At 43.0% G+C, this 13,276-nt stretch overlaps 1 protein-coding gene across 3 annotated transcripts in view; it reads right to left on the bottom strand.

Moving 5' to 3' along the window:
- The window catches only part of LOC112430831 (NACHT, LRR and PYD domains-containing protein 12-like), a 61,558-nt gene that overhangs the window by 34,459 nt on the left and 13,823 nt on the right, over positions 1–13,276 (bottom strand). For all 3 annotated transcript variants that reach the window (XM_076876653.1, XM_076876652.1, XM_076876654.1), the window contains exon 4: positions 10,633–10,752. In XM_076876653.1, coding sequence (XP_076732768.1) covers positions 10,633–10,752 — 120 coding nt within the window. The remainder of the gene's footprint in view (positions 1–10,632; positions 10,753–13,276) is intronic.

The following is a 13,276-nucleotide window of genomic DNA, read 5'->3' as shown; positions in this document are numbered from 1 at the left end:
AAAGGAGGAGACAGAGGCCACTGACATCAAGACAAGAAAGCTCCTGACCATGCATGGAGGGTTTCACCCCAAGTCCAGCACCCTGAGGCTTTACGCTAAGCGGAAGGAAGGGGGCCGGGGACTGGTGAGTGTCAGCACTACTGTCCAGGATGAGACAAAAAAAAACATACACAAATACATCACGAAGATGGCCCCAACTGACAGCGTGCTCAGTGAATACCTCAGGCAAAACCAAGAAAGAGGAGGAAGGCGAGGAACCATCATGGAAAGACAGGCCCCTACATGGTAAGTACCACCAGCATATAGTGGAGGTGGCTGATATCCAGAAATCCAACCAGTGGCTGGATAAAGCTGGACTCAAAGACAGCAAAGAGGCACTAATTATGGCAGCACAGAAAGATGCAACCAGGCAAGGCATACATGGAACGCCATAACCAGGTGGCCGGCATAGTGTGCAGGAACATCTGTGCTGAGCAATGTTCCCTCTAAGCTGCGCGCGTGCGCAATTGTGCACTGCTGGCACGGTCTCTGCGCACAGAAAATCTGCGTTGCGCACAAAAAAAATAAAATCTAACCTGAACTGCAATTAAAATTAAAACTTTAATAAATCTGTTTTGCAGTGTTAGTCAGTGAGTGACTGGTGGCTCCAGTATGGGATTAGAACGATGCCACCTTATCCCACAGTCCAGCCAATGATGCGATTCACATTCGTATATACGCAGCTAATCAACGTGGTTGACAGGCTATGACTGTGTCCTTATGTGCCGACACCGGTGTTTTAGATAGCAAAGCAGCTGATGTTGAGTGAAGCCACGTTAATGACAATATGTACAACCATTGGAGATGTGAGCAGGACAGACGGAACAATAGACGGAAACAGTGTGGACTTTATACCAGTTTTTAAACTGTGTTGATCGGCCACGTAAAACCAGAGTTATGATTAACAATATATATGCGTTTTTTCCTGAATAGTTTCATCACGTTTTACATCTAAGGACAGCGCTAGCAAGCACTCTCTGTTTAACACGCACAGTTTCACATCTACAAATCTGACCAAAGAGCTGTCAGAGGCAGAAGTGGGTCGAGTATCCAAAATAATGATAAAAATATCTGCAATGTTTGGTTTTCTTCCTGAATACTATCGTTGTTTATATTTACTGCGGGGAGAAACGGCGTTTTTATAAGGAAAACGCTCAAAAGCACTCTCCGCCTGTGAGCAAAAACAAAACCAAAAAAAACCCCAGCCTTTCCTGTTGGTGGAACAATGTACCATGTCGACCAATCAAAAAATTATATGGCAACATGGCATTTAGTTGTTTAGGAAGGGGAAAGTTTTGGAGTGACGGCGGTGTTTTGAGATGTGAGAGATTTGCGAAGTTAGCGCAAATCTTGTGTAGTTAGTGTGTAGTTAGTGTGTAGTGTAGTCAATAGTGTTGTTGTGTGTGTTAGAACAATGAGGCGACTGCTGAGTGTTACAGGTGTTACAGCAGTGATACATCTGCTGCTGTCAGGCCTGCAGGTATCAGGCTGTTGTTCTCCTTTATCTCATAGTGGACACAAATTATTTTTTGGAGCGGCACAAATAATTTGTGTGGCATCAGATTTGATGCAGAACAGCTGATTGTTCTGTAAATAGTTTGAAATGTTTGTTTAAAAAAACGCCTTGGCTGCATTTTTAGGTAAACAGCTGCAAAAAACTTTGTTGTTTGCATAACTCAGTTACTTTTTTGAAGAAGTAACTATATAATTAATTGCCCAACATTGGTCATTATATCCTGTATTTTGCAGACAGAGTTACAGACTCTCTCCCAGACCCAAATTGTTAAATGTTGCCATTATTTTACTTAAATTTGTAAGACTTGGTTTCAAACTGCATGATCAGAGACATTTTGTTTCTGTTCCCCTCCCCAGCCTGTTGAATGATGAGGGGGGCTATAGTGTAACTGTAGGTACATCCTATGTGAGGGTTCTGCTTTCTTATTTAGTGAGGATGTTTAAATCTTGCCATTTATGACCTTGCCTGTGCTTGTGTATGGTGAGACCGTTAGAGGGATTAAACCATATACAGGGTGGGGGAGATGACCCTCTTGTGATCAGCAGGAAGTCACACAGAAACACACCCACATTCATACACACACACACACACACACACTCAATGCCTTAGGGTTTATGATGCACCATAGGGGTTTTTACAGTGGGTGTTTGTGTAAACTGTGCGTCACAGAATAAAACGCTGCAGGGGAAGCTGGTTCTTTGGACTCGTTTGACACTGAGGGCAGAGGACTGCTGCCATCCGGCTCCCCTTGCTATAGCATGTGAAAATCGATCGATGGCTGTTCGTCTTGCTTTGTTAACGGGAATAAGTCTGAACTAGCGGGCCTGTGGAAGCGCAGACCCAACAGAGATGCCTCCAAGGGTGGTGGAGAATGACCGAGCTAAGATCCTGTGGGACTTCCAGATACAGACGGACAAAATGGTGGTGGCTAACCAACCATAGTGGTGGTAGACAAATAGAAGTGATAGATGTAGTGGTTCCCAATGACAGCAACATCAGGACGAAGGAACATGAGAAGCTGGAGAAATACCAAGGGCTCAGAGAAGAGCTCGAGAGGATGTGGAGGGTGAAGGTAACGGTGGTCCCCGTGGTAATCGGAGCACTAGGTGCGGTGACTCCCAAGCTAGGCGAATGGCTCCAGCAGATCCCGGGAACAACATCGGAGATCTCTGTCCAGAAGAGCGCAGTCCTGGGAACAGCTAAGATACTGCGCAGGACCCTCAAGCTCCCAGGCCTCTGGTAGAGGACCCGAGCTTGAAGGATAAACCGCCCACAGGGGCGAAAGGGGAATTTTATGTACACACACACAGTAAAAGGAGAAGTCCTCCTCCTGTCTCTGTGTTACTTTGTCATGCTTATGTCATACAACCCGAGTCTGTCACCTTTGTTATAAAACCCAACATTTCTGCTTCATCGTATGTCCCGTTTCCCCTTTCTCTTTTTTTCCCCCCCGTCTTTAAATGATTGTATGATTTAAATACATAAAGTGTGTCTATACACACCAGACCAGACCCTCTTGCCCAAACATCAGCCTGTTTAATGCTCTGATGTCCTCAACATCTTAAGTGAATTACAGTATATCCAGTGTAGGAGCCATTCTTGGGTTAATACCTTATGTGGTCACTAGAGGTCACCTTTTTCTGTTTTGATTATGTAATGTAAAGGTATTTAAGGTAGACGCACGTAATCGGCGTCAGGTGTGTCATTGAGAAGGCAAACAGTTTGTGAACGTTGCGCTGTTATGCTATGTCGATACGGAATAAAGACCAAAAATGACAAGATACATACTGCTGGATTTATTGGACGGTGAACATTCATGCATACCAGTGACATCGCGTCACCCCCGTTAACGACCACCTCAGTGGCTTCAAGCGTAGGCTTAGCCTCTACAATAGAGTCACAAACTGCTTTTCTTTGGGGAAAAGTTTGTGCCAACTTCGCCGTGGTGTTTTGGAGACTCGGCGCAAACAGGACAATTAAAGTCTGAGTGATCGATCGCCGCGGAGAGCTGAATGCCGTTTGGAAAGGTTACCGTGGAGGTTTCACGAGGAGCGGACAGCTGGACTAGCGGTCTGTCAACTGACGACGTGGAATGCTTGGCGATTGTTCCGTGGATGTTGGAGAGGACTCAGAATTCTTCATCGGAATCAGTACGGCGCCCAACGCAAGGTATGAGTAGCGCTACTAATAAATGGCCATTTATAAAAGTGTGCACACTTATTTAAGAAGACGTAATTCCAATGCATTGGTGGTCAACCCAAATAAAACTGATTTATAAACAAACTTTCGCATGTGCGCATAAACCCTCAACACTTGATAAATATTTGAGTTTTGGAACATTTGAACTATGGACACAAATAAAGCTGCTGACAGGCCCCCGGAGCCTGCTGCAGAATCAGCTGTGCAAAGTAGCAACGCCAGCAAGGCTGGGACACATCCAGAAAAGAAAAAACGAGTGGTGAAATTGACTGCTAAGGCACTTGCAGAGAGACTAGACAGACTGCAACGTGATAGAAAAGCTAAATTAAATAAAGCTAATAATTTAAAAGAGAGTATAAGGGTCTCAATGGAAAAAAATGAAACTTCTATGATTCAAGCATCATTCAATGATTTTGTTGGTTTGTGTAATGAAGCAAAAACAATTCATGGTTCATTGATGTGTTTGTTACCAGATGATGAAAAAGAAAAGCATGAAACATGGTTTAAAGCAAAAACAATGCATTATGATGAGTTCACTTATGAAGTGAAAGAATGGTTGTCAGGTTGCGAACATTTACATTTAAAGGATGATCATGGTGTTGATGATGGCGTTAAGCCAGAGGACAGTGTTTCAAATGTTGTTGGTAAATCTTCAGTCACTAAAAGCTCATCTAGTGGTAAAGTGAGCACAACTTCTTCTGCCAAAATCAAAGCAAAAGCAGAAAAGGCAGCATTACTCGCTCGTATGGCAGTCTTAAAAGAGAAGCATGCTTTGGAGGAGCAAGAGCTAAAGCTAAGGAGGAAACGCGAACAGCTTGAGCTTGAAGCGCTGCTTTCTGCCTCTTCTGCAAAATTAGCTGTTCTCCAAGCTGCTGAAGTTCAAAGTATATCTAACATATCGTCCAATGCTATGAATTCATATTATGAAAGGGAAATCAAGAAAACAGCTGCTTCAGCCACAGTCAAGCCTAGTACACCAGTCAATGAAGATAAACCTGCAGTGCAAATAGTACAGACTGAAAGCAACATATCTGCAATGATCCTGCCAGGAACGGAAATTGAAGGTGAGCCACAAGCTCAAACGGTCCTCACAATGCAATTTCACAATGTGGATCCTCCATCGCCCAGGTCAATTCCTACAGCGGCAGAAGGACGGTTGGAGGACATTTGTACCATTTTACAAAGACAAAATGAAATAACTGCAACCCTTGTTCAGCATCAGCGTGCATCGTCATTACCATCCAGGAAAATACCTGTATTCGATGGTGATCCTCTTCAGTATATCTCTTTCATTAATGCGTTTGAACAAGGAGTGGAAGAAAAGGCCAATAAGAGGGACTGCTTGTATTATTTGGAGCAGTTTACAACAGGACAGCCGAGAGAGCTGGTACGCAGTTGTCAACATATGGCTGCAGGACAAGGCTATATACAAGCAAAGCAACTGCTCAAAGAACACTTTGGAAATGAATATAAAATTGCAACTGCTTACATTGACAAGGCGTTATCTTGGCCTGCAATTAAAAATGAAGATGTGAAATCATTGCAAGCATATTCTCTTTTCTTACGTGGGAGTTGTAATGTCATGGAAACATTGCAACATATGCAGGAACTGGACATGCCAGTGAACATGAAAATCATTTTGTGCAAGTTGCCATATAAAATGAAAGAGAAATGGAGAGCGTTCGCATATGATATATTGGAAACCTCTAAACACAGAGCTCGGTTTGAAGATTTGGTTGCATTTATTGAAAAGCAGGTGAAAATTCTTTCAGATCCTTTGTTTGGGGACATTCAGAATGTAACGTCAACAAGCCCTGTCTCAAAGGTTGACAACAGACTGAAGTCACAACCAAGCAAACAAATTAAAGGGAACAGCTTTGCTGCTACAGCCACACCCATGAACATGAATAAAACCTACAGCACGGAAAGGCTGATTACTACAACAAGCCATGACTTTACAGTAAAGCCATCTTGTGTCTGCTGTACTCAACGACACACACTGGAGGAGTGTCAACAGTTTCAGCGGAAGAAGCACAGAGACAAAATGCTTTTTCTAAAGGAGAAAGGGCTGTGTTTTGGTTGCTTAGGTGCTGGGCACATAAGCAAGGACTGTGCTAAGCGTTTGATATGTAGAACGTGTGGTAAAGGTCATCCCACTGTCCTCCATATTGATAACGATGGTGTAAGCCCTGAATGCTATGGAGAGCCCTCCTCTTCAAGGAATGTAAAAACTTGTGGTCATACAGGGGCCGGAAGAGAAAGCGGTTTGCTTTCCATTCTGCCAGTTCAAATAAAGTCTGTTAAAGGTAGTCATGTCATACAGACATGTGCTTTTTTAGATCCTGGCAGTTCAGCTAGCTTCTGTTCAGAGCACCTCATGCAAAAGCTAAATCTTGTGGGCAAAAGAACTCACTTCCTGTTACAAACGATGGGTCAAGAAAAGGTCGTCTCTGCCCACTCACTTACTGGTCTTGAAGTTTCTGGTTTAGGCAGCAATGCCTTCTATGAACTTCCAGAAATCCTAACACAGGAAAGGATGCCTGTCACCACGGATAACTTTGTAAAGGAAGAAGATCTGATCAGGTGGCCATATCTGTCAAAGGTTCAAATTCCCCACATAATGGCTAATGTGGACCTGTTGATTGGATGCAACGCTCCCAAGTTATTGGAACCATGGGAGGTCATTCATAGCCAGGGGAATGGCCCATATGCTATAAGAACAGCATTGGGCTGGGTCATAAATGGGCCCATGGAAGATGGTAAAAGCAACTTGGACAGCGAGCACCCACCAACAGTTGTAAATAGGATATCTGTTTGTAAGCTGGAGGAGATGTTGAAAAGTCAATATAACTATGACTTTAATGAAAGGGTTACAGAGGAAAAGGGTTTGTCAAGGGAGGACCTTAAGTTCATGAAGATCATGGAAAAATCTGCAACAATGGAAGACGGACACTACTGTTTGAAGTTACCTTTTAAAAAGGATAACATAAAGATGCCAAACAATTTCTCCATAGTTAAACAAAGATTGCAAAGTCTACAACGAAAACTTCTCAACAATGAACAGTTGCATAAAGAATATAAAAACTTTATGGACGAGATGATAAGTAATGGATATGCAGAGCAAATACCTTCACAGCAGCTGTCTTGCGAAAATGGAAAGAAGTGGTACATTCCTCATCACGCAGTTTACCATCCCAGAAAACGATCCATAAGAATTGTATTTGATTGTGGGGCATCATTCCAGGGGACATCATTAAACAAGCAGCTCTTACAAGGTCCTAATCTCACAAGCACATTGCTTGGGGTTTTGCTTAGATTTCGACAGGATCCAGTCACATTTATGGGTGACATAAAGGCAATGTTTTATCAAGTTAAAGTTGCCAAAGAGGACAGAGACTTTCTGCGTTTTTTATGGTGGCCAGATGGAGATCTGAGCAAGGACATAATTGAGTTTTGCATGACTGTTCATCTGTTCGGTGCAGTATCTTCCCCTAGCTGCGCCAGTTTCGCTTTGAGAAAAACAGCTGAGGACAATAAGACTGAATTCCTAGACAAGGTATGTGAAACGCTGAAAGAGAACTTCTATGTGGACGACTGTTTAAAGAGTGTGGCCTCCACCTCAGATGCTGTCGATTTGGTCAAAGATCTTTCAGCACTCTGTCAAAGGGGAGGATTTACACTGACCAAGTGGGTCAGTAACAATCGCACCCTGTTGCAAAGTATCTCTGAGGAGCAAAGGGCTAAAGACTTGAAAGAATTAAATCTTGACAGAGACAAACTTCCGGTAGAAAGAGCTCTGGGCTTGCAGTGGTGCGTGGAAACTGATACATTCAACTTCAAAATGGATATCCCTCAAAAATCCTGTACTAGGCGTGGAATGTTATCAATATCAAGTTCCATTTACGATCCATTGGGATTTCTTGCACCAGTCCTGCTGCCTGCCAAAGGAATGCAGCAGGAGCTTTGCAAAAGGAAACTGGGATGGGATGAACCAATACCCCAAACCATGTTGCAAAAGTGGAAAGATTGGCTCAGTGATTTGCAAATGCTTTCCCATTTCAAGGTTAAAAGGTGTATACAACCAAGAGAGTTTGGACCTCTCTCACATGCACAGCTACACCATTTTGCAGATGCTGGTGAATCTGGATATGGAACCGTGTCATATCTGCGCATGCAAGATAATAGGAAATCCATCCACGTCGCGTTCTTGATGGGCAAGGCAAGAGTAACACCTCTAAAACCTGTCACTATTCCACGTCTGGAACTAACAGCTGCTGTAGTTGCCGTCCGAGTGGATCTCATGTTAAGGGCTCAGTTGAGAATGAAACTCGAGCAATCTATATTTTGGACAGATAGTACATCTGTACTCAAATATATAATGAATGAGGACAAACGATTCCTTACCTTTGTGGCAAACAGAGTCTCATTCATTACAACTGCAACTAAACAATCACAATGGAGATATGTAACCTCAAAGGAAAATCCAGCAGATGATGCTACAAGAGGGCTCAAGGCTGGGAACGTTGTTCATAGCAGCCGCTGGATCGAAGGACCAAGCTTTCTGCAGAAGCCGGAAAGTGATTGGCCAACCAATTTAATGGAATGCTCCTTAGAACCAAAGGACCCTGAAGTCAAAGGTGAGGCCACAGTAAATGTTACTCAGGTAAAAGACTTGCTAGATGCTACATGTCAACTGATGGTGTACTTCTCAGACTGGAGAAGGCTCAAGGTTGCTGTTGCTTGGTTCCTTAGACTGAAGGAAATCCTTCGTTCAATGAGAAATAAGAAAAAAAGACCGCAACCTTACTCAGATAACCCAATTTGTAAAGGTACTACAAAGGAGAAAGTAAAGAAAACGCAACTGTACAGACTATCTTCAAAGGATCTTCTGGAAGCTGAGCTTGCCATTATTAGATTTTGCCAGCAACAACGATTTGGAGAGGAGGTTGCTACGTTGTCAAGTGGGAAAGGTTCTGTGAGCAGGCACAGCTCAATTTATAGATTAGATCCTTATCTTGACGATAAAGGCCTCTTAAGAGTTGGGGGACGACTGACAAAGGGCTCCTTACCAGAAGAAATGAAGCATCCCTTTGTTCTTGCAAAGGATCAACATGTAGCAAGTCTCATCCTAAAGCACATTCATCAACAGCTTGGTCATAGCGGTCGTAACCACACCTTATCCACACTAAGGAGAAGATACTGGATCACAAAGGCCAACTCAGCTGTAAGGAAGGTTATCGCAGAATGTAATTTTTGCAGGAAATATCATGGAAAAGCCTTGGAGCAAAAGATGGCAGATTTACCCAAGGAAAGAATCTTGCCAGATAACCCACCATTCACCAATGTCGGGGTTGATTACTTCGGACCTATTGAAGTGAAAAGAGGACGAGGTACAGCTAAACGCTATGCAGTCATTTTCACCTGTTTAGCCAGCCGAGCAGTGCACTTGGAAGTGGCTAGCTCTCTAAACACAGATGCCTGCATTAATGCTTTGCGTCGTTTTGTGAGTCGAAGAGGTCAAGTCGCTCACATCCAATCGGACAATGGAACCAACTTTGTCGGAGCAGACAGAGAGTTAAGGGAGGCTCTTGAATCGCTGAAACATACCCAAATAGCGGATGCTTTGCGACACATTGGAATAAGATGGAGTTTTAATCCGCCTGGAGCATCACATCATGGTGGAATTTGGGAACGGATAATTCGTATGATCAGAAAGATTCTGAGATCCGTTCTTCAGCAACAACAGTTGGACGACGATGGATTAAATACGGTTCTATGTGAAATTGAAGCAATTTTAAATGACAGACCCATCACAAAGCTTTCTGATGATCCAAAAGACCTAAAGCCACTTACACCAAATCACATCCTCCTGATGAAAGGAAAACAATCTTTACCACCCGGACTATTTGACCCTCAGGATATGTATCTGAAGAGAAGATGGAAACAGGCTCAGTACATCTCAGATCTTTTTTGCAAACGATGGATACGCGAATACCTGCCTTTGTTACAGGAGAGACAAAAATGGAACCAAAAGAAGAAGAATCTAAAACCTGGAGATATAGTCATTATAATGGATTCTTCTGCACCGCGTGGTTCCTGGCCACTTGGAAGAGTTCTGGAAGCCATTTGTGACAAAAAAGGACTTGTGCGATCTGCACGTTTAAAAACAAAGACTAATATTCTGGAAAGACCTGTAACTAAACTTTGCTTGTTACATGAGACTGTAATCTAAAAGTGTGTTACTTATGTTTATTTATGTGAATGTATAGGTCTAAAGTAGACTGTATTAGTGGCTCCTTATTTTCTTTGTGATTAGAATTGCCATGTCTGATAGCCATTTCAATTAGGGGCCGGGGTGTAGGAGCCATTCTTGGGTTAATACCTTATGTGGTCACTAGAGGTCACCTTTTTCTGTTTTGATTATGTAATGTAAAGGTATTTAAGGTAGACGCACGTAATCGGCGTCAGGTGTGTCATTGAGAAGGCAAACAGTTTGTGAACGTTGCGCTGTTATGCTATGTCGATACGGAATAAAGACCAAAAATGACGAGATACATACTGCTGGATTTATTGGACGGTGAACATTCATGCATACCAGTGACATCGCGTCACCCCCGTTAACGACCACCTCAGTGGCTTCAAGCGTAGGCTTAGCCTCTACATCCAGTAAAAGTTAATCAAATGATATAAAATCAAGATTTTCTCTATTTCTGCCGAACCACAGCTGTAGCACCATATTTCGTGGTTGATAAGCAACAGAACTGGCGTGTCGTAGGCTAGACCAGTGGTTTGCAAATTCCGGTACGCACACCACTGTTTTCAACTCAATCTCCTTTCTGAAATAAGCCTAGGTAAGGTTAGTACAACCAGTCTCTTACTTTGTGTTTGAGAGTTCACGGTCGATATGGAAGGCTGGAGGGGGTTCTATGGACAAGTCACTCCTCATAGACAGACGGCTGGATCCTGGAGGCCCTGCTTTCTGTCTGTGCTGCTGACCTCTGAAAATACAAACACAGAATGAATCACATATCGTTCTTCTGCATATTCCTGTTGTTGGGCACTGAGCTACTGTGTCAGCAGCTCAGGGTAATGCACTGAGAGAACAGAAAACACATATGTCCCAAATGCAGGAGTTTTGCTTTCAGGAGGAAAGTATTTAAATAAATCAACAAATGTGAAATACAAAGTATGTGGCACACAGTTAGCTGAAAACACGATTAACGCGATTAAAATTTTTAACACGTGCAACCCAACTCAAAAGAGCAGAATGAACAAACTTTGGACAAACTTTCCAAAAAGCACTGACTGAGACATTTCAGGGACTTTGACTCCGTCTGCGCTCCAGATGGGTTAATTGTTAATTTTCGTTAGTCGTGATGACGGCACGTTAACGCTGACGGCACTAAAAAATTTTACGTCACCAATTTGGGATTTCTTTGGCTTTAAACCAGATCAAAGCGGTAAACCGAAGGATGTAACCAAAATGGTGTGCCGCTTGTGCGGACGTATAGTGCGGGCAAAGTACTCAAACACGACTAACTTGCATGAGCATGAACGTGTCCACCATCCGGCTGAGTATGCTAGGCTATCACCAGCTTCTGCAGCTCCATCAACAAGCATTTGGGCGCACACTGAGGAGGGGGCATTTGCTCGCAGGTGAAAGAGGGTGCTGTTAAAACGGTGCAATTGTTTTTTCTGTTGACTTCTTCTATTAGCTCCCTCATTATTAGCAAACTTACTCATGGGCAAATAAATTAATAAAATCACCCTTTTACAAACGATCAACGATGGGCTCTGCCTATCATCGATAGTCACCCAACTCTATAGGGGTATGTGGCGGGGTGTGGTCTGTTGCTCAGCTCCAGGGGAGGGGTGGAGCAGCAGGTTGATCAAATCATGCCTTCCCTTTGCAGAAGGTGTGCTCTGTTTTCTTTGTGTGCTATGCTGGAGACATTAGCTGAAAAACTGCACAACCAAAGTAGTTGAGATAAACATTGTAACATTGTAAATAAAAATTGTGCGTTTTTATTTAGATGATGTTTACTGATATGACTGCAAAAGAGGAGCTGTTAACAATATTGCCCATTAAAGAACACACGCAAGGAGAGGGCATTTCTTAGTCTTTCAAAAACTTTATTGGAGAAAACCCAGCAGGGCTCGCACATGTGACCTAATTTCTCAATGGTGCGACTAAAAAAACAAAATAAATCCTAGGTTGCACCGGTGCGACCAGCCATTCAAGTACATTTTTTAAAAAGTCTCTGCAACTCTGAAAGTCTGTGTGGTTGACAGCAGGCACAAATTATGCCCATATCGTGGTCTAACCTAGGGCTGACACGATTAGTCAACTAGTCACGATTACATCGACTATCAAAATCATCAACGACTAATTTAATAGTCGACGCATTGTTTGAAGCTTCGTAAGATCCTGAAAGAAGCAGGAATAAGTATTGGGATTTAAGAGTGTAGTAACGGACTAAAACAGAAGATGGCAGCAATGCATGTACAAGGATGCCAGCTGCCGTTAAAAGCCAAAGAAGAAGAAGCAGCAGCATCCGGTATCGTGACTGTGCCCAAATTTACGGGCGCATTAGTAGGCCGATTACGTTAGGGCGATGCGGCCAAGGTTGTCCAAACTCGCTAAATGCGAAACTTCCCTAAATGCGGCTGACAAATGCGTCCTTCATTTCCCCAGATTTGAAGGATGGGCCGGGTGTATCCTTCATGGCCCAACCTATCCCAGAATTCATAGCGCAGCTCAGCCAATTCCAGTTTCCGACAATGGTGGCACCTACTTAGTTTTAACCCTCTCAAGGCAGGCGTTGCAGATTTGCAACAGTTAAAAGCTAACAACCTGATTACCCCACATACATATTTTATGAGTTTTTTTTACTCAGAAGTACCACTGCAAGTATTCTTTTGTGCATTAGCAACGAAAACTTAATTTGAGCCTAAGAGGGTTATTATTACTCTTTCTTGGTCACAAAATAAAGTTTTCAGGTATTTTCAGCGAGAATGTAACCGTGTAAACTTCAAATACCTGCTCGATTTACATCACAGACATCACATATTTGTAAAAGTGCTCCGACGTTTTCGGGGACGAGCTGACTGGGAGGTCAAGGTTCAACTCCCGGCATATCGTTTTCAAACCCCCCGCGGTCTTTCGCTACTCAGTATAAACATAATATATAAGTCACTTAGATAACTTAACATTTTATTGTTTGGCTTTTTTCATTGTTTTATTTGTTCCTGAATAAATCGGTTTGGCTGAGATTAAAGTTAGACAGGGTGGGCCATTTATATGGATACACCGTGATAACAGGGAATGGTTGGTGATATTAAAGTCCTGTTTGTGGCACATTCGTACATGTGAGGGGGCAAACTCCTCAAGATGGGTGGTGACCATGGTGGCCATTTAGAAGTCGGCCATCTTGGATACAACTTTTGTTTTTTCAATAGGAAGAGGGCCATGTGACACATCAAACTTATCGCAGAGTAATACGTACTGTGCTTCAATATAAT

The sequence above is a fragment of the Maylandia zebra genome, linkage group LG18 (genome assembly GCF_041146795.1).
Source record: "Maylandia zebra isolate NMK-2024a linkage group LG18, Mzebra_GT3a, whole genome shotgun sequence".
In the NCBI taxonomy this organism is placed as follows: Eukaryota; Metazoa; Chordata; class Actinopteri; order Cichliformes; family Cichlidae; genus Maylandia; species Maylandia zebra.
This window is presented reverse-complemented; position numbering and strand designations above follow the sequence as displayed.